The following is a 21,388-nucleotide window of genomic DNA, read 5'->3' as shown; positions in this document are numbered from 1 at the left end:
GGGATATTGTACCTAGGTTTGGGCTCCCCAGCATGAGAAAGACATTGATATAGTAGAGTTAGCCCTGTGGAGGGCCACCAAGATGACATGGGGGTGAAAGCACCTGACCTAAGAGAATCGATTGAGAGCTGCATTTGTTAAATCTTAGAAAGGGAAGGCTAAAAGGGGATCCTACTGCTGCCATCTCCCACCCCCCTTGAGTATGGAGCTGGCCTCTTCTCAGAAATGCACAGTGAAAGTATCAGAAGCCATGGACAAAAATTGCAACGAGGGAAATGTTGAATAGATAGCAAGGAAAAAACTTCCACAATGAGAACAGTCCAGTGTTGGAAAACATTGTCCAGAGGGGTTTTGTAATCTGTGGAAATGCTCAAAACTCAGCTGGGTATGATCTTGAGTTGCCTGTCCTAATATTGAAGTGTTTCTTATTTCTTTTTCTTCACTTAGTACATTGAAATGTCTTTTATTTTTCATTTTTTGCTGAACAGACTTCACAATGAAAACAGAATGAGAGTAGCAAAATTAGTGTAAATTGCTTTAAAAATTGATGGAATTATACTGATAACATTGTGAATGTATGGGAATGAACTGGGTCCTTCTCTACTTTTATTTCCCTAGAGGATTTAAAATTTCAGGTGTAATATATTAGAAGAAACTTCAAATGATAGGAGTTTTGAGAGCCTATGAAATTAAAAATGGCAATTGTGCAAATTACAGATGAGTGGTGTGGTCCAGGACGATGAGCTGGGTGCAGTAAAAGGGGATGTTTCTAGCTGGCTCTCTTGCTCTTCTTCAGAGGGCCAAGTGTAATTGTTCGCCTTTGGCCAACCTCAGGCCAGTCTTCAGGCAGGCTCTGAGCCTGCCGGAGTCCTGGCCTGTGGCTGCGGGTGGGAGGCAGGCTGGGATCGCTGGCTTGGGCCTTTCCTAGGGGAGTGCAGTTGACCGTGGCTGTCAGAGCTGGTGGCTGCTGCTGCTACAAGGCGGCAGAGCAACGGAGGCTGTGGACAAGGGATTTCAAAGCCTGGTGTTGGTCCCTCCAGGTGCTTATGCAGGAGAGCATCTACGGCCCCTTTCCGTGCTTTCTACTGTACTCTGATATCATGTATGGGTAAAACTCGTGCTGTAGTAAAGACTTTTTTTTTTCTCCTTGTTTTCAAAACACAGGAAAGACTCTGCAAGCCATATTAAGACATAAGTGTGCTCAGTCCTGATAGACCAAGTTCTGAAGTCCTCTTTAACTCACTTGTTTCCTGCTGCAGCTGACAATGGGTTTCTTGTGCATTACCAAAATACTTCTTATTTACCGTAGAACCTTCTCATTCTAGTTCTGTTCAGAAACATTATATTTCCAGTGTGCAACGAGATGAGCTAACCTTCAATGCAGTATACCCTAAGCTGTATCTAAAATACTATAGTGTACAAACTTCAAGCCTTTATATTTGTCAGAACTTAAGTTTAACTTCTCTTATCTGTTTTGTTAAACTATACATCAGGTGTTTGAGATGAAAACATTTCAGTCAAACTTTATAAACTGATCAAATTCTTTGTTAAAGTATGTGCAAATTGTATGATGGACTTACTGATGCATGTCAAACTGTGCCATTTGCCATATGAGCATTGAATACATAAATAAAAGCATTTTTTTGCTTGGCAGTTAGTGAGTAACAAAATTTTATTGTTACACTGTAGCTGTATTATTGAGTCATAGTAATTTTGTTTTTTTTTAACTGGGAATTGTATGCCTTTAATATGTATTTGAAAGATGCTGGGTGTCATTGTATTTTTTTTTTTTAATGTCTCTAATGTAATGGTGCACCAGGGAGATACTTTGTTTTCCCCTTCCTTATCTTTCAGGGAACCCACATTTTTGTCTGGCATGTATCAAAGCTGTATCCAGAGTGCATTGTTGTCGGGAGGATAAATTGAGTAGTATGTGCATAGTTTGGGCAAAACAAAATGCATGTGAAGAGGCATAGAGGTGCTCTCCAAAGAAGAAAGTGCATATAGAAAGTGACACTTCAGATTATTTGGTGTTGTCTGATCTAGAGATGAGTACAGCTGAAGTATCAGGAGAAACTTTGGTGGGCAAAGGAATGGAACTGTTACTGCAAATTTGAGGTTGATGAATTTGACAACTATGGTCTGAAAGCCAGAAAATTAAGCAGGCTGGTAACCAGACTGCATCTGTGGCATGGCTGGTCTTCATCTGGATGCTGAGATCTTTCCCTTCTGCAGTAGTGTTTAGACAGTAAAACATGAGTGAATGGTAGTTGAGAACAAATAAATGTCCAGATTACCATGGATATCTTTCCCGGAACACCAAATAAAAAAACATAAATGGAAAAATAAGCACTCCCTTGATGCTCTTACTATTTGTCTGGTCTCTTAAACTCTCTGTTGAAGAAATTGTGGTTTAAGAATCAGCAGTTAGCTGGAGGTTTTAAGGAAGAAAGTTCTAGGTTTTTGTCTTTCGACTTGATAGGACATATTACAGGATAGCGCTGGTCCTTATAGCTTCCTGTATAATGCCATTGTACGTGGGTCGTATACTAGTCCAACTGGCATGAGACTGAAATTTGCTGTTCTTAAAAGGTGAGATAATGCTGATGTATTTATACTTCCTGAGGGAAAGATTTTCCTCTACAGTAACACCGAGTTCTGCATGTCCTGGTCTTTCTGTCCCTTCCGATAACCTCTAAGGACAGTGCTAAAAGTTATAAGGTGGTGAGTGCTTTTCTAATGGTTAACTTTTTCCCTTTCCCCTTTTAAAAATCTGTTTTATTCATTGTTAGTTCAAATTTAGGTTATTCAGACGTTGTTTCCAGGATGTGATCCGGTCTTTTCAAGTCCCAGATAGTGAGGTGATGACTTACAGCTCTCTCCTCACTAGAGGAACTACTCAACACGGTTCAGTAAAAGTAAGTTTAGTGGTCCTGGATAAGGGCAAGGTAGAGGATGACAAGTTTCTTGAATTTTGGCAAATGTGGTAGCTTTGCTGGGCAGCCTGGTACTACGTTCTACCTTCGTGTCTGAGAAGTGGTGGTGTGCCTCCTAAGACACAGGGAGAATGATGAGAAATAGACTTTCATACTGAAGACTTGGGATGGCTGGAGCCTTGACAAGGTCTGAGTGATATCTGCATTCTTACAGCCAAGATACAGGTGCTGATCAAAGACATCCTGAGGGACATGTAACTCAAAACTAGTTGCATAAATTAATCCAATATCTCTCAATATTCATATTTGAAACTACAGGAGGTGTTTTTGGAAACACACACCATTTTTTTTGGTAAAGGGAATATCACAAGTGTATCTTGTCACATTCAGAAAGCTACATAAGGCTTTTGAATCAAGTGTTGCTTTTTAAGGGAGAAGAGGAGAATACTGACTTCAGGTTAATATTCTAATTCATTATAGCTTAGAACACAGGAGACTTGATTCTACAATGAAGCAGGCAGGTAAAAAATTGAAAAGTAAAACGAAGTACCACATGACTTGTGTTAAATCTAAATACTTGACTGTGTGTTTGTTTTGGTTAGTTTGTATTTAAAATTCAGCCAATGGCTGCCTCCACTGAAATGTTAGTGAAATAAAATGATTTCTAATATTTCATGTGTTTGCTTTTATTTACAGATGACATGGCAGAACTTCTTCTTGGGGAGTCCAAACTAGAACAATTTTTGAAGGAAAATGCCCTTAAACAGAGTAGTAGTCCACTGGTCCCCCGGCCAAAGTTGACTGAGGTCAGGAAACATCTTACGGCAGCACTTGATAGAGGAAACCTAAAGGTATGTAAGTCAGTCTGAGCAAGAATTAGAAAAGCTGAAATTGACTGGAGTACTCTGCTGATCATGGAGAAAAATGTGGAAAGTGCTTGTGTGGTGGTTTATTGTCATTGCTATTCCCAGAACATCATCAGCACTATGCTATTTCATGGCTCTTTGTGTCTTCGTGTATTTTTGTTCAGATAAATTTCTCAAATCTTCTTTCATTAGAAGAATAACAAAACCGTCGTTGACTTCTGGGATGCTTAAGTGAAGTACTTACAACCTGTTTTGTGGAAGTTTTTCTTGGAGTATATAACTATATTGTTCTTTGTAGTGCATTAAATAGAAATGTTAGAAAATTCAAAATACTTTGCAAGTTTCTGTAATAGTCTTTTAAGTATTCAGGAAAGGTTCTTTAAGTTATGTTTTCAGGGGTGGAAAGTGAGGTTAATACTTGAGAGTGATTTTCTGTCATAACCTTTTGATGTTCTTAACCGTTACGGCCCTTCTTTGCTTAACTATTATTGTAGCTACTACATCAGCTTATCTTTTCTGTATCAATGTCCATCTTGTGAGAGATCAAAAGGACCTTGTTTTATAGTCATCTGTAATGTTTTGTTTCCTGTGATTTGTGGGAGGGTTAATTTCTCTTCCTTTTCTTTCTTCATTCTTCCATGAATCATTTTTTCAAGACATTTGTTCTGCCGTGATACTTTGAAATTGTGCGTATTAAGTATATAGGCTGTGGAACATGTATCATTAAGTTTTGATGCTATGTTATTTTCAACTGTGCTTGTGGTGTTAGAAAAAAATCATTGGAGGGGTTGTAATGATAGGCTGCCTTTAAATAGTTTTGTCACCTGGCAAAGCTGGATCCTGACAGAGGTATTTCTGGTGCATGTGTAAATAAATATGTGAATATATAAAATGACTGGTAGTGCTTTTCAGTAGCTTGGCGGAGTGAGATTTTCTGGATTCACCCCCTACTGCAAGCCTCCCAAATATTACACGAAGACAGAATTTTATTGGTTTGTTGCTCTGTTACAAGAAATGTCCTGAGGGTTTCTACAGTTCATATATACAGAAAACAGACCAAATAATTATCGGAAAGAATTAGATGTGTTTTCTCAGGAGAAAAAAACCTTTCTTATTCCTCTTCCTTCTAGACAGAATTCTTACAAGAAGCTAACCTAATTATGGCCAAGTTAAACTACGTGGAAGGAGATTACAAAGAAGCTCTGAACACATATGCCAGAGTTGGAGTTGATGAATTGCAGCTAGCTGCAGTGCCACCTTATAGGCTACGGATGATTGCTGAAGCGTATTCTACTAAAGGTAAGATTGCTCTTTCCAGTATAATAATGTGGAAATAGTTTTTAAAAGGTTAATTCACATCTTGTCCGAAGTTAAAGAGATTTTTGGTGTGCATATCAACAACACAGTGGTGGAGTACCACATTTGTAGATAAATAAGAGGATGGCTTGGCTCCTTTAAATCGTTCAGAGTTTGTGCTAGGTTGACAAGACTTTACCTCAATTAATATTCTAACTGTGCTGTCACCCAATCAATTTTTTTTGATGTGTATATTTAAAAGTCCTTCAATATGTAAATGTCACAATAACTGTGGCTGGATACTAAAAGTATTATCACTATTGCTGAAAGTTAAGAGTTACAAAAGTAGTGCAGTTTTGCAGTTGCTGTGGACAGAATTGGATAATCTTGATTCGCCATGATGCCTTTTACTGAATGTTAAAATTCTTGACGTAAGCTAAATTGCTTAACTAAAGTGCTACTTAATTGAGAAAAATGGTAATAAAATGATGAAATTACTTAAAGCAGTGCACTTTTTACGCAGTTTTATTTTTTAATTTTTCTTACCTGAATATCTTTTTTTAATTCAGAAAGTGAAGTTAATTAATTTTATTTTTTTTAAACTAGTCTAGTGTAGTGAAAATTGTAATGCTGGGCTTGTGTCTTAAGGTGGCAGTGCCACTTCAGTTTAGAAAACTCAGGCTGTAAGCTGGGTCAGTGTGTTGAGGAAAGTGGCAGTTTGTATGCCATAGGTTTATTAGAATTTACTGTGTCTAAATGTTTGCTTTGGTCTGCTGTGTTTAAGCTTGGGTTTGGTGTGCATAGGTACTTTTTGTTACGGCAAGAGCAATGTCAAAGTCAGCAAACACGATTCAGGAGAGACTTCAATAGCATTCACTGACAACTGGTCAAGGATTGTTTCTAACATTAGTCTTGGAAGGGAGTGACTGTTTTCCACCAACACAGTTCTCTAGTAAACGTTAAAGCATGAATCATTCTCTATGGAGATGTCAAGGAAATAAGAGAACTAACTGGTAGCAGAGAGAAAAGGATGCTTCCTAAATCTGGGCAATATTTAGATTAATGTGGGAAGGGAGTACATGGGGAGTTTGTACATATGACGTAAATCTGCCCAGTTCTCTCATACAGCATCTGTGTGGGCTTTTTGGCAATCTCTGGGGTGGGTAGATTTCCATTCAGCTTTGTGGGTTTTGGTTGTGGTTTTTGTTTTGTTTTGTTTTGTTTTTAAATCTATGAGGATATCTGTTGAATTTGTCATGTTCTTTCCATGCAAATGCAATCTTGGACTTGATCAACTTTAAGTACCTGAATTTGCTTATATCTCCAAGGAATGCCAGTAATTTAATTGAATCTTTTCCCAGAGCTCAACTCATCTGGCTCTGTTTTATTTGACCTCATAAGGATATATAACAGTTGAAATGTAAGGGCATCGATTTTGCAGAAAGGATTAGTATTATTAATTTTACTTAATGTAAAAATAATTTATTAGAAAATAGTAAAATATGTATCTTTTGTACCCTGGAATGTTTTGTAGGTTCAGCTTATTTTAAAAAAAAAAAAAAAGAGAGAGGGAAGAAAACCAGCATGTCTTCTGCCAGACATGATGGGGGGTTTTTGCTTCTGATTTCAGGTTTTATACTTAAACATTAAAATCTGTCATATCAAGCCTGATCTAGTCTTGATCAGACTTCATTAGTTTGGCCACTTCTACTGGGTGGTTGGCTACCAGTTTACCTGAACGAACTGAATAAACTATTGGGGTTTTTTTGTTGGTTTTGTTCATGTTCAGAATCATCTTTTTTTGCTACTATGTTTCCAGTTTGAATGGAAGATTAAAAAAATTTAATATCCCTTCTTCCCTGGTGAAATGGTAGCAGGTTGCAAGAATATAGTCTTCTGTGTGTTCTAGAATGAGGTAGAAGTCACAGAACAGTCTTAAATTTAGTGTTCAAAGTCTAGATAAGTTTGGATTAATTGACAGCTAAATAGCATAAGTTTCTACCCAATAGTGTACAGTTAATTCTCCTCCTCTTCCCCCCTCCCCCTGGAATTTCTTCTTTCTCCTTGTAAGAGTGGACTATAAAACTTTTCAGTCTGAATTCAGAGTCTCTTCAGAGGTGATTGAGGCTTGTAGGTATTACCCCACTAAATACAGTTATTCTTACAGGGATTTTGTGCTTCACTAGGATTTGTATTTCTGCTTGCAAGTTCAAGGATAACCTGATTGTATAAAGATAAAACTCTTCTGAGTATTTAGATTTTATTTCTTTGGCAGTCATGAACATAGCACCATGTTATTAAGCAGTGAAGGACTGTCTGTGCTGCCTGTTTGCAAGCCTCAGCCCGGCTGCGCTGTTCGGTGCGGCAACCTGCACAAAGGCAGTTAAAGGTGCCTGGTTTAGTTGCCCCATTTCAGTCCAGTTTGGGGCAAATCCAGTTCCAGTGCATTTGCAGTCTTGTATCCTATTGTGCAGTGGTCTGATACTGATGTACTTACCTCTGACAAAGGCATAGGGCAGATAACTAATGGTAGTTTTTAATTGCCTTAAAATTTTTTTCCTTATTTAGGGTAGGACCACCTCCAAGTGCTTACCTTCTCACTCAGAGGTTTCATTCTGTAACCTCAGAGGTGATAGATTGAGTGGGATGCATGAGGCAAAGCCTCAGAAACTTGATCAGCATAGGTCAGGACCCAGCACTGTTTAGATATCCCTCATGCAAAAGTTGTGAGGAGGTAACTTCCACACAGGACACTGAATGTAGTGTAATTCTGATATTTTCCTGCCTTTCTTCACCATTTCCTCAAATTCACAAGTTAGACATGGAAGCGTAGTGGAGGACAGTCTCCTTTTATGTGGTTAACTTAATGGACAGGCATACTTTTTTGATCTTACACTGATTTTTTTTTTTTTCATTTTTGTGTGTGTGTATGCCCATATAATCCAGTTCTGGATTAGATCTAGTGTTCTCTTTACTTTAAGGAAAGAGCTGATTTTGATGCCCTGCTTCTGAGTAATGCCTCTGTATGTGTATGTAGAAGGTGTTGTGTGGGATAGTTGGAGTATTAATAAAATCATAGTTTTTATATTAAGTACAGAATTTTCTTAGATTGAAAGACTTACTTGAAGAAATTGAGTAGGGTAATTTTTAAATGTCAGATAAAACACAGAAATGAAAAGATGGAGCTTTTCAAACCAAGGGGCTACTTAGTATTTGCAAAAACATGAGAATACTTATTTGGATCTGTTGTTTAGTTTTTTCCCCTGTCTGCTTGTAATTACATTTGACACGAAAGCAGAGGAAAAAGCATCTGATAAAACAATTTTCTGTAGCAAAATGTCTACGGTTGGAGCTGCCAGCTTATTTCAAAAGGGTGTGATGAGGGAAAGAGAAATGGGCATAAAAGTAGGACTTTGTTGAGGAGATGGCAGGTTTGCATGACTCCGTTGTGGCTGAGTGTTGGCCTGAAAGCAGGTGTATGCGTGTTGCTGGAGCCAGCTCCCTGAAGCTGTTGTAGCTTCTTCTGTAGTAGCATTTAAGACAGTAGCTCACAGGATCAGGTCATACCTTTAATATGAAGTTCTAAGAAGCAGTACAGAAAAAAGCAGATTTTTTTTCTTCTGCCACAGATGTAGCTTAGCCATCGGTATCTGTTATTAGAGCTGTCTTATACAGCAAGAGCAAAGCTAAGAAATGAGGCTGGGCAGGGGGAGGAGGAGTGAAGGACAATCTTGAGATTGTGGCGGCAAGTCTTGGTGCAAAGTAAAATGTAGAGGGGTTTTGCACATTTCTGGCTGTATTACATGTTTGATATTTAAGTATCCGCTTAGGAATGACCACCTTCTGATAAGTAGAGCAAGTTCCCTTGTTATAAGAAGTTAATTTTGTCTCTTTAGTATCCATTTTTTTACTTTCTTTACTAGATCAGTTTAATTGGGAATGCTCAATTCTGAGACTGAGGAAAATCTTAACTTATGAAGAACTGAAATAAGACAAGTTATGAATCCATAAAGAAGTAATTAAAGACACTGTGTGTATGACTTTTTCAAGTTAGGCTTGTGTAGCTAGCTCCAACTTTTCCTGCTCCCTTCTCTTACAAAACCAACCAGAAAACATTCTGTGTACAGAAGCATATATTTAGAATCCATTTTAATAATGGCTGAAGCTAATATTCTCCTAGGGATATGGCCTCTGGGAACAGGACAGTTAAGTTTCTGCAAGTTTTCAGCAGTATGTGAATGAGGTAATATACTGGAAAGCACACACAGGCATTATTCAAATACTGTGCATGGCAATATCTCCTATGTTTCTAAGCAATTTTTGTTTGCTTATGGAAGCAGAGATGAGATGCATACACAGAGGGATATCGAGGTGTTAATTTGGGGAGGTGCAACTTGTCAGTAACTCTGAAATAACAAGTATATATTTAACTAATAACAAGTATATATTTAACTGGGAAATAAGCTTATTGAAAACTTGGGTAACATGATTCTGATACTGCTGCATTAAGTCAAAAGACGTGATTGAAAAATGAATTTATAATACTTGGCATTACAAACTAGTGAATCTTTCTACAAATGCATATGGATGAGCATCACAATTTACAGGTCTGACATTTCTTAAAGTCTGCAAATTTGTAAACTTGATTTTAGTAAATAAATAGTGTTTATATTTGCTATAGTGTAATAGATTAGTAGACTACTGCAGGTATCTGTCAAGATGGCTGTGTTGTATTACAGTAACAAATTCTTAAGTATGTGAGGGATGTCGTATGTAAGTTAGACTGTGACATTACAGGATTGTAGCCTTATTGCTGCAGGCCATTTTACGTCTCATATTGCCTGTTCAAATAGCTGTGTTTATATTTAGTTGATGTGTGTTGAGTAAGGTGAGACTGTCTTTACTGCTGCTGACCCATATTCAAATTTAATGTTGCATTTACCAAGTTAAATGATTGGCTATTAATTAGTTCTATTTACAGAAACATGGAAATACTCATTAGGTTCAGTGGAAGTGTCAGGTGCATGTGAATTGCTACTTTGCAAAAGATGCTGCACTTAACTTTAATCATAGACGATTGTAATGAGATCCTGTGCATTGCTAGCCTGTGTCAGCAGACACCAAGCAGCTCTTCATGGAAGAATGCTAAATGAAAGCTGTTTCAGTAATTATGCCAGGGATCTCTAGCCTCATTAGGCAATGGGTCAAGAATTCAACTTCCTTAAGTTCCCTCCTCCTATATGGCTGTGCAAATGCTGCAGCTTGTCAGCAAGCAGTTTGCAGACCACGGCTAGGAAGCCTTTGCCATTGGTACTGCAAACTTGGTCTGTTAAAGCTTGTCTTTCCCCCATCTATTTTTATGACTTCTGCCCTGCTGGAGCAGGGACTGGGGGGGAACCCAGAGGTTCATCCTGCTTTCCTCAGTGCTGCTTTTAGCTCCAGTGTTTGAAATCCAAACACTGAATGAAAATAATTTGCTTCTTATTAAAATAGGCTTCTTTAGGACGTGGGCGTTTTGGTGGTCTGTTTTTCTTGGTCTTAGTTTCTTCAGAATCTTTAGAATATCTTCAGAATCTTGCCTTTGGCAGGGTGAGGAGAGGGAGAAAATGCTGGGCCAAAACTAAAATGAGTGATTCTGGCCTTTTTTCTCATGTCACGGGAAGAGCCGGTGTCACAGTGGAGCCTGGTCTTTTTTTCTCAGAGGTGCTTGTAGGAGCAATCCTGACAACGTACAGCAAAACAATTCAGTATAAATTCTGTAGCTGAACCATCTCCGTTCCCCTGAGCGAACAGCTTCCTTGATGACCACTCCATATACTGATGTGCAGCTCTTCTGCTGGGGAGGGTTCATCAGAGATTCACTCGCTCCAAGATCTACAACAATTATCAGTCCTTTTCCCAGCTTTTATCTCTAGTTCGAACTTTTTCAGTCTCCCCAGAAGTTGCTTGTCTGTCAAAGGGCTGTACTGTAAAGCAAGAATTGGCTGGCACATGGTTTGTGAGAAACAAATGCATCTGTGAAAATAGTGGTCTCTTCTGTTTAAAAATATTATAAAAGTCTGTTTTGTTCTTTTAAGAAAATGCAGAGATTTGAACGTTGTTACATTTAGAGGAAAAGTGTGACCAATTGTTTCACAACAGTTATCTCAGGTGATATTACAAGAAATCCCCATTGGTATGGTTTTAGTGACTGCGTGGATTAATGAGTAGGTGTTCACTTCAGAAAAGAGATGAGTGTTCCTGTTTGGTTTTTCTTTTTAACTTCGAGAAACTTCAAGATACTTAGAAGCACTAGCATAACTATGGTATTAGTAAAGCCGTACTAATGAAATGACATTGCAGTATGAGCAAACATGATAAAATGCTGTCTTCAGCTCTGGAAAGTTGTGCTTATGTTGCTCTGGGTTTTGTCTAGAATGGATTTAATTCTCTGTAAGTGGTCTGCGTTTAAAAGAGTGGCTAGCCAGAGCAGCTTCCCTTAAATTCAAGTATGCTGAGAGAAGGGGGTATTAACCTTCTTTCCGATGCATTTTCTGGAAAGCTAATTGGGTATGAAATCAGCATCCTGACAGTTGTTGGAGACTTTTTTTCTCTGTGTCTTGGCATGGAGGGACGAGCAATACAAGGTACTTGAAAAATCAGAGAAATGAATTGTTTGTGTTTCCTTAGATCATCTAAAGAAATAGGCAGTTCCTACTAAGACAGCGTATCTGCAGTAACTGTGAAAGTAAGAGGTAATTTATTATAAGTATTATTTCCCTACTCTCTATTCTTACTTTTCCTCCTTTCCTTTATAATAATTACTTTACAAATACCAGTAGGGAATTGAAGAGGAAAAAAATTTGTGCTTTGCTTTCTAAAAAAATCCTCTGCGAGCAAGTCACAATCTTTGAGGACTTCAAGAAGTAAGTCCTTCCCTTCAGTGAGATTAGCAGCATTTGTTCTAACTTCAGAAATAAACTGTGGGAGTTCCTTGATAGCAGTAACTCTAGATTGGTTCAATTCCTCTTTTAAAATGACTAGTAAATGTTTGCCATGGTCTATATAATTGTTTCTTCTAAATATATAAGCTAAATATGAAGTTTCTTTAAAAGGAGATGAAAGGAGTTTTTTGTGTTTACAGCATTTGGAACACTTAACCAGTGTTGCTTTGAATACCACATAGGGAAGAGTTAGTGCTGTATGCTAAAACACACTTGGATTTTGTGTGTCCGTTTAAGGAAAATGGGAAGCAAACCTAGAAATCTTTGTCTATTGATGTGACTCTCCCTCTCTTGCAAAAGCATGTTTATTTACTTAAGTATAAAATAGTCTTTCACTGTTTTTCCTTGTCCTTTGGCTTGTCTACTGAAAACAGTAGATAAACCATGAGATCTGTTATTATTTGTGGTCCCTAAAATTTAGTAGCACTTACACAGACAAGGTGCTATCTGGCATCTTGGAAAATCCTCAGATATACAATGCAGTAAATGTGATAGGCTTTTCTCAGCCTTGTGGGATTTTTTTTAATGGTCTCAGTAATGGTCTGGATGGTAGGAGTACTTGGTAAAGATCTGAACTGTGTTGCGGATTCCCTTTTGACCTTAGAGTAATTTTTGTTTTACTCTGTATAATGAAATGGGAGTGTTAGTTAATCAGTTTTCCTACGGAAGTTGTGTCTGCCCTTTTTTTTTTAAAGTGGTTTGTAAATGAAAAGTAATTAGTGTTATTGTCCTTAACATAAAACTGGTTGGTTATCTAAGAATAAGCAAATCTATTGCACGGGGACTTCTTAAAAATTGTTAGTTACTCGTTCTTACTGAGGAGTCCTCTTTTTTGGGTAGTTGCTAGTGTGTGCATGTGTGGTGGTAGGGCTGGTCTGCTCTTGTATGTGTAAAAATGAAAGTTTACTGGGCATAACCTTGACCACTGCTTTGAGACCATGGACACAGAATGCCACTTGGAATAAGTGACAGAACTATCTGCTGTTTGCTTTCTGAATGTTTTACAAAATATGGACAATTTATAAAGTTTTTGAAGATTTAAAGAAAACCTTTGCAATTTATCATGTAATTTAAATATCAGGCATACTCTTTTCCTGTCCAAATACTGTTTGTTGCTGTTCTACTCTTCAGACAAGCAATTTTAGAGTTACTTTGCAAAACATATAAGCTTAACTACTATGGACTCGTATTCATTTCACTGCTTCTCAATTTCTTTTCCCTTGGGAGTCATCTTGCTTGATATCAGGACTAGATATGTATGAGATAAGTGTCTTCCCAAAATAAAACTGCCCCCAGTTTGTTGGAAGCTTTTACTTGAAGGTGATTTTGACTGGAAGGGCTTAAACTTAAAAGCCATGAATATCGAAGTCAACTTGTGATACCAATTGATGTGATATTCTTGAATGCAGAATAAAATAAAATAACCAATAAAAATTAAGTAAACCAATAGCTATGACCTTTACAACAAATGCAGTCATATTTTGTAGCAGTAACATGTACCTCTTTTCCAAATATTTTTAAAAAGTTTATAAACAGTTAAAGAAATTCCTGTGCTTTTGAGGGAGAATAGCAGAGATTCCTGCCTAGCAGGTGTGGGAACAAGCACAATGGGGAGAACTGACCTGTCTGAATTTATGCAGTAGTCTTCAGCAGATAATTTAGGGCGATATGTGTTTCTTTGAAATTCATGTGTTTCTCAATTCTGTGTGTTACCACTTGCTTGTTCTTTTTTTCAAGGGCCTAATATAATAATCCCTTATTTTAATTCACTTCTTATCATCTCTCAGTATTCTTGCAAAGAAGTGGGCAGTATATTATGTGGTTGTTATTGCTATGTTGCTAGTTATATCTATTTAGAATTAAAAAATACTTTTATGTACTTTAACACATTATTTCTTAAATTTCATCTGTATTTAAGAAAAAAAATTAAACAGGTAACCTGTTACAGAAATAGTAATTTATTCCAGGTTTTTCTTCTAGTTGATATATTTTCATTTTTAATACAGTATTGAATTGTAATTATTCCTTGTGTCATCAAACCAAATAAAGTGTCCAAACCATTCTGTTAAGTGGTCATTTCAGGATGGTTCTCCAAATGAACTTCCTGCTCCAAAGCATTGTATGCTTAAAATAGACATACTTTCCTGGGTTGTAATAAACATACCAGGAAAAATACAGTGAATACTAGTTGTATAATAAAGTTACCCTAAGAAATAGTATTATATACCTCATCAAAGGACATTTAGAATTTTGTACTTCCCTTCTACATTACTTAAAGTTTCTGGCAGAGCACTGAGGTGCTCTCATATCTTAAAGAAAATTCTCAGCTAAAATAAGAGAATGTTCTTACAGTGAGTTTTTCAGATTAAAAAGATTATAGTTGTGGCCATAAAGTATAAAAATAGAAATAATAAATCCAAGTCAAATCTACGAATAGGCAGTTGAGTAATACATTTCATGTAGTGGAGGATTACTGTGGGGCACTGGCTGTTCATGTCATGGGAGAGAAGGGGTGGGGAGGAGTGATCCGCTTACCAAGTATCTGATGCTTTCAGTCATTTGACATTTTTATTGCAGCTCATTTATTGTATTTTATGGTCAGCTCTAAGTCTGACTTCGAAGGTGTTTGTGTAGGACGCTGCAAACTTTCTATCCAGCATCAACCTTACATTTAGATCATCTTATCAGAGGGTCAGTTCAAGCCGACCGCAGTAGCAGGATAACTGACCTTTTTCTGTAGTTTAATCTTGCTGCTTTTGGGTCTATGATGTGCAATTAGCAAAAAAACCTCTTGGATATTTGCTATTTGATTGAAAAAATTGAAATAAAGCAGGTTAGTGTAGGCTACTCTAGACTATTTTCAAATACAGGTTATTTTTAGAGATATGTGAGGTGAAAACCATAACATGCTAGAAAAGTCTAGTGTCTGTTATAATAACTCCAGATTCCAAATAAACTCCAGATTCCACGTCTGTGTCTTCCCAAGTTGTTCTAGTAGGAAATAGGAAAACTATTGTCATTCCAATGAAACATACTGTCCCCACCTTACATTATTGATGGACAGAAATCCTTTGATAAACTATTCTCCAAACTGGGGTTTTGTACTACCTGGCATGCTACAGGCATCTTCCCAATATATAACTATGTGTTTTGTTGTTGGTTTTGTTTTTAGTTTCTCCAGCAGTGGATTCTCAAAACCTTGGATGATGAATTGAGAATATGGTCACTTAAATTGTGAATTACATTAAAGTGGGAGCAGTTGAAGGCACTTTAGGATCAGCATTGACTGCTGACAAGCTGGAAGAATGACCTGAAATAAATCTCTTAAGAATATGTGGAAAGTGCTACACTTCAAATACAAATAATTGTTCAAATAAATATAAGATGGGGTAACTAATGAGGCAGTTGACTTGCACAATATGATCTGGTGATCTGTTTTAGATCATAAACAGAAGAGAATGTTTTACTAATATGTAAGGGAAGGCACTAAAGTTCTGGTGATTTGGTTTTTTGGGGTTTTTTAGTGTGGGGGTTTTTTGTTTGTTTGTTTTTTTAAAGTATCCTATAGCAAAACCAGGAAGCCTTTCATCTTCTCTGCTCAGTGCTATTGAGGCTCAAGTGGAGCTGTGTATCCAGTTTTGGCACAGCGAGTCAAGGTAGAGGTAACCAGTTGGAGAGTGTCCAGAGGAGATAAAAATGGTTAGCTGTCAAGGAAGTATGAAAAGAGAAATGAGTGAGAATTGACATTCCTTGTTGCAAGCATGTCTCTCTCTCTCTAGATAAACATTGAAAAACCTTTCGTAAAGAAAGGAATAATCTCTTTGTGAAGAAGACTAGGAGTAATTAATCTATGGAAGGAGATCTAGATATTAGGAAAAAATACTAATTATGAGAATAGTTGAGCTCTGTAATAATTTGCATAGGAAGTACAAGGCATCCGTATTGTCAGAGGCTTTTAAGAACAGGTTAGACAAGTGTCTAGGGTTGGTTCGTTCCTTGGTCAGATAGGTGGATTAGTGTTCTCAAAGTCCTTTCCAGCTGTTTTCTCTAATTATCTTGAAAATAACTGTAGTAGAAGTGGCTTGTGTAGAAGATAGCATTGATTAGTAAGAGTTGTTGCGTGTTTCTTTTAGACAAGCAAAGACTTTTTTTTTTCCCTTCAAAGCGCCAGATAATGTATTTGTTGGATAAGTTTAATAAAGTCCTGAGAGGAAAAGACTTCTGTACCTTAATGAGAGTGAGCTACCTCTCATAAATTTAAGTGCAAAAATTACACTTCCGAACACCTTATTTTTTTGAAAATGTATTTATTTTTATAGGTGCTTCTGCCTTGCCCAGTTACTAAGTTTAGTATGACCTGGCATGCCTTTCTTCACCCTGCCTTGTTTTCTGTGATCACTCTGGAAAAGTGAAGATGTATTCAGTAATTTAAAACTGGTATAGAAAGACACTAGGCACTTTTGTGGTGGACTGTCATAGTGTCTTTTAAGTCAAAACTAATTTAAAAAAATTGCTGCTTCTGGTTTTATAATTATTAAGGAGAAGTCACTGTTGTTTATATATTTATTAGTGTCTGTATCAGAGGACCATACCTTCATAAGTTTTTGGTAATTTTTTTTTTCTTTGTTTCTTCTGCTGATCAAAGAGGCTTAGCCTGGACTATATTTGAGGTATAGTATTATATAACATTAGTTTTTAATGCTTCATTTGAATTTTTTTTTCCCCCAGGTCTCTGTCTTGAGAAGTTGCCAATTTCTTCTTCAGCTAGCAACCTCCATGTGGACCGTGAACAAGAAATTGTTACATGCTACGAGAAGGCAGGGGATATTGCTCTTCTGTACCTTCAGGAGATAGAAAGGGTAAGCTGGGATGATTTGCTTAATTGAAGAACTGCGTGGCTCATCTTTCATTGATGTGGTGTTACCAACATTTTGGTAACTCAACTAAAAGATGTCTAATATTTGTTTTTTTAGGACTTTGATGCACACTTACAATTGGGCAAGAAATTAGTGTGCCTTGGTGGATGTCCGGTAGCTGTCCTTCTGACTGTTCTCTCATTCTGACCTCTTAGAAAATAGTGCTAGTAGTCTAAAAAGGGACAGAGCTCCTCTGAACTACAGTGTATATTCAAGATGCTGATCTGTGGCCTCTGGTACCCTATGGTAGTTTGTTTATGAACATGGGATTATGGTGTCTTTCAAACACACATATGGGAATATGTACATTGTATGTATATACTTATTAGCTTTTCAGGTAATTCTTAAAGAATTCATTTCAAAATGAAGCTGTTAGGATTGAAAATTGATCTTGTTGATGTTTATCTGGAGCCAATCGCTTCACTGCTCTTAAATCCTCTTTGTAAAACTACTTGAAGGTAAAATTCTGAAATGACATTGTACCTGTCAACAAGACACTTGATGTATCACTGGGGTGTCCAGAATAATAACTGAAAGTGTGTTCACTTCAACTAATAGGCACAATCCTGGGACAATGAAAAAATCACCAGATATGATAGCCAGATAAACATATGATTTTAAAATATAGGTAAACTTGAGATAAATCTTAATAGTTCTATAAATTGGATCAGGACAATGTTCTTGGACTTGGTAGCCCATTTGTCATTTTATCTCATGAATTTATTATTAGCTGTATGTATGAAACTACAGTTACTATTAAAAATACTTGGATATTTTTTCCTAAAGAGGCAGTTGTCTACATCTGAATCTGGACTCCAGCATTGCTCTACTTTTCATGCTACGTATGAGTAGAAAGACAGCCAAAAATCTGAGGTACTAGATACGTAGAAGACCTGTTTTTTATTGATGAAGGCTGATATATCTGAGCTTCTTAACTTTAGACAAAATATAACCTACTCTGCAGAATGTTAGGCAAGTTACTGTTTTCTTCCCCGCTCCCCTTTTATAAGTTATGGATTATGAATTATGGAAAGTTAAAGTTAGGCTCTTTATTTGTAAAGAGCGTAGTGCTTCATGATTTAAAAGCTTCAGGCTTTATCTGAATTTAAAGGGATACATAGGCTCTTTTATTTCCTCCTCTTGTTTTCATTTACACCATTAACCTTGTCTTCTGTTTCTTACCACTTAGCAGAAACCCTTCAAGTGTTATAAGTACTTTTTTTTTAAAGAAAGGAGAATTTGTGGTACCCTTTGTTTCTAGGAGTTACACACTACTGCGTTTTATTTAGACTTTGAGATATGTCTGGACAAAAGACAATACACTTGGGGCTCTAATCTTTGGCTTGTGAATACTGTTAGAATGAAGCAAGCTAGCAATATCAATCTGACCCTCTTTTTCAGACCTATTGCTTACAAGCCTCAGGCCTGTCATGTGACAGTTGTCTTTGAAGGGGTTATTAGATACAGTTAGGGTCACACAAGCAAAAGGAAGGGGAAAGAAAAGTTTGATGTGATGGGGGAAAGAAAAATAATTCACACTTTTAAAAATACATACACATTTTTTTTCCTGAGTTTTTTTTGCTTTGGGTTTGTTTTGTTACTGTCTTTTAGTGGCTGGTAGACTATGTGTGGTGAATATGAAGGCAAATGAAAGCTGATAGCTCTCCCTTTTGAGAGAGCATTTTTAATGTTGATGTATTACAACTTATTTCTGAATTGTTTTTTGGAAATCACTCTAGAGATCACTTTTAATCTTCTTGCTGCTTTCTGCAGCAGTCTTTCCTAACCTAACAGGGTTTTAGATTTTGAATACCATCACCTCTGCTACTGAATAAGGTTGCAAATATACTTTTTCATACACTTCTCTTTTGTACACCATTCTTCACAAAGGTTTTGTAATACTTTGTCAGAAATTTTTCTTAGCGGCATTTCTACTTGGTGAAGAAATTACCTTTAAGGGTATAGCCAAGAGCAAAAAGATTTATATTTAGGTGGGAATGGAGGTAAGAATAGAAATATTCTGCTAGCCACTGCCCACAAATGAGAGAGACTTCTCCAACATTAAGTATTAGCTTCTGCGTAAAAGTCCACAAAACTTGATTTTTAATTTTTTTCTAAATAAATTTTTTTTCCTTTTTATTTTGTTCTCTTAGGTAATTAATGCCAATATACAAAACAGAAGCCCTAAGCCAGGGCCTGCTGCACATGAACAAGAACTTGGTTTTTTCTTGGAAACAGGACTTCAAAGAGCACATGTTTTATATTTCAAGAATGGGTAAGATTTGATTATCCTTTTTTGTTTGTTTGCTCTTTTGTTTAGGTTTTGTGTTTGTGATCTAACTGGGCATCATAGCTTTTAGCAGTTGTGGATTGTGTAATCATGAGGCCTCTTTATTAATAAAGTAGTAACATTTTGATTGAAATAGTAAGGCTGCCCATATTGTATTTATTTACATATTGGAAAATAATTTAATCTAAGTATATTAAACAGAAAGCATTTTGTATTTTTACTTACTAAATGTGAGAACTTAAAATACCTTAAACTTTTAACTATTTGAAATTTCTTTTATTTTATTACTAGACACTGTTAGAAAGTGATTGACAACGTATTGAAACTCTTGATTTTTATAATTTCGATTTTGTAATTTTTTTTCCAAATCTCTTCAGTTATCACTTATTTTAACATTATGCTGCAGGATAAATGTGCATGAAGATCAACAGTATGTATATAAGTATATAATCTCCATTGTACCTGCTCTATAGATCCTTTTAGATTCTGCATGGGAGATCCTTTATAATTTATTTTAAATAAGGCTTCCCTTAGAAGCCTAAAAATAAATTCAGATATTACAGAAAATGAAAAAAGGAATACACCTCTCCATTTTTTAAGAGCTTCAAAACTTGGCACAAATGGTTTTTAAGTACATTTCTGACATTTGTTGTTGAAATCACATAGTTTAAAAATTTGTTTGCAGGGCTTCTTATTTCACTAGGAAAATGTGGTTTGATTGAAATATTGGAACTCTTGATGGGACTACTGTTTTGTACCAAAAATTTTTCTTATTCTTTCAAATACATAAACAGGAGATGAAGGGAAAACGTGCAGTGTCTGTAAAGAGTTCAAGATTTTAATGTACTGATGGTAGGGTGACAAAAGGCTATCCAAGTTTTCAAACCGTTCAGGGATTTCAGCATGGAAATGATCACTAAGCTTTTGGAATCTCATTCTTAAAGTGATGAAGTAGTGCTGCAACAGCACGTGATCTGAGTGTTACATTTTAGTTCTGTTTTCATCATTTAATTGCAGGAGAAGTGGAATGTTCCTAAAGTTAATTTTTTTCATTTACCAGAGCTGAAAATAAAATTTCTGTTTTCATGCCTGCACAAAAGATAAATAAAATATATGTAGTGAAAGAATCCCGGTGGCAATCGTGGTTAAGAATAAGCTAAAAATTCCACATTTTGGAGAATTTTGATGGAAGGCTTAGGAGTGGAAATGGTCCATTTAATCTGACATGTTGTGCCTAAAAGCAATCAGCAATAGGCATAGCAGATTAAGATTAATCAACAAAACAAAAACCAACCACACAAAAAAGTCATGCAGTGGGTTATTAAGGAACATCCAGCCCATAGGAGTGTTTTTCCTAGACCATATCAGTTGGTCTGGTGTGAACTTTGAAAGATTGATTGTATTCCATGTACACTTTAATCCTTCACAGTGAAGCTGTTGGTGTTCTTGTTCCCTCCTACATAAGCATATAATCTTTTTTGCAATCTTGAGTACAATGGTCCCTTGCAGTTTACAAGCTAATTACACATGATATATGTAATTTTAAATTTCTTCTTCCAATTTCATTGTCCAGTGCTAGGGGTTTTTTTTTGTGGTATGAGAGGAAGCGAGGTGTTAGGGAAAAATAGCTCTGTGCCAATCATCATTTTACATATTCCTGCCATTATATCCTTTAGTTTCCTTTCTTAATGTAGAGTCAATCCCAGTTCTTTCAAGATTTCCTAATATGGTCATTGTTCCAGGCTGCTACTTATGTTGCTGCTTTTATGGGTCCCTTCTTTGTTTTTTTAGTTTTTAACTTGGGTTTACCAGAAGTGAACAGAACTTTAAATACATACTTTTCTAATAGTGACAATAGCATGCATTTTAATACATTTATTTTAAGGATGCTTCGCTTGTTTTTTAAATTTGTCATCTCTCCTGATATTAGGTTTATAGAAATTAGATTCAAGATCTTTCCATTAAGCTTTGTAATATACTTCAAGTTTGAATTTAATCTAAAATTGTAAAGATTATATGAACATATTAAAGGGGAGGAAACGTAGATATCTTTAATATAGGCAGTTTAGAAACTGAAACATTTCTCTTAAATAAACTTTCT

General features: G+C 36.4%; 1 protein-coding gene across 2 annotated transcripts in view; it reads left to right on the top strand.

Annotated features, from left to right (window-relative positions):
- TTC7B (tetratricopeptide repeat domain 7B) overlaps nucleotides 1-21,388 on the top strand; it is a 147,024-nt gene that overhangs the window by 17,708 nt on the left and 107,928 nt on the right. For both annotated transcript variants that reach the window (XM_072865636.1, XM_072865634.1), the window contains exons 2-5: nucleotides 3,633-3,787; nucleotides 4,933-5,101; nucleotides 16,810-16,940; nucleotides 19,151-19,272. In XM_072865636.1, the coding sequence (XP_072721737.1) occupies nucleotides 3,633-3,787; nucleotides 4,933-5,101; nucleotides 16,810-16,940; nucleotides 19,151-19,272 (577 nt within the window). The remainder of the gene's footprint in view (nucleotides 1-3,632; nucleotides 3,788-4,932; nucleotides 5,102-16,809; nucleotides 16,941-19,150; nucleotides 19,273-21,388) is intronic.

Source organism: Ciconia boyciana, chromosome 6 (genome assembly GCF_034638445.1).
Source record: "Ciconia boyciana chromosome 6, ASM3463844v1, whole genome shotgun sequence".
NCBI classification, from domain to species: Eukaryota; Metazoa; Chordata; class Aves; order Ciconiiformes; family Ciconiidae; genus Ciconia; species Ciconia boyciana.
This window is presented reverse-complemented; position numbering and strand designations above follow the sequence as displayed.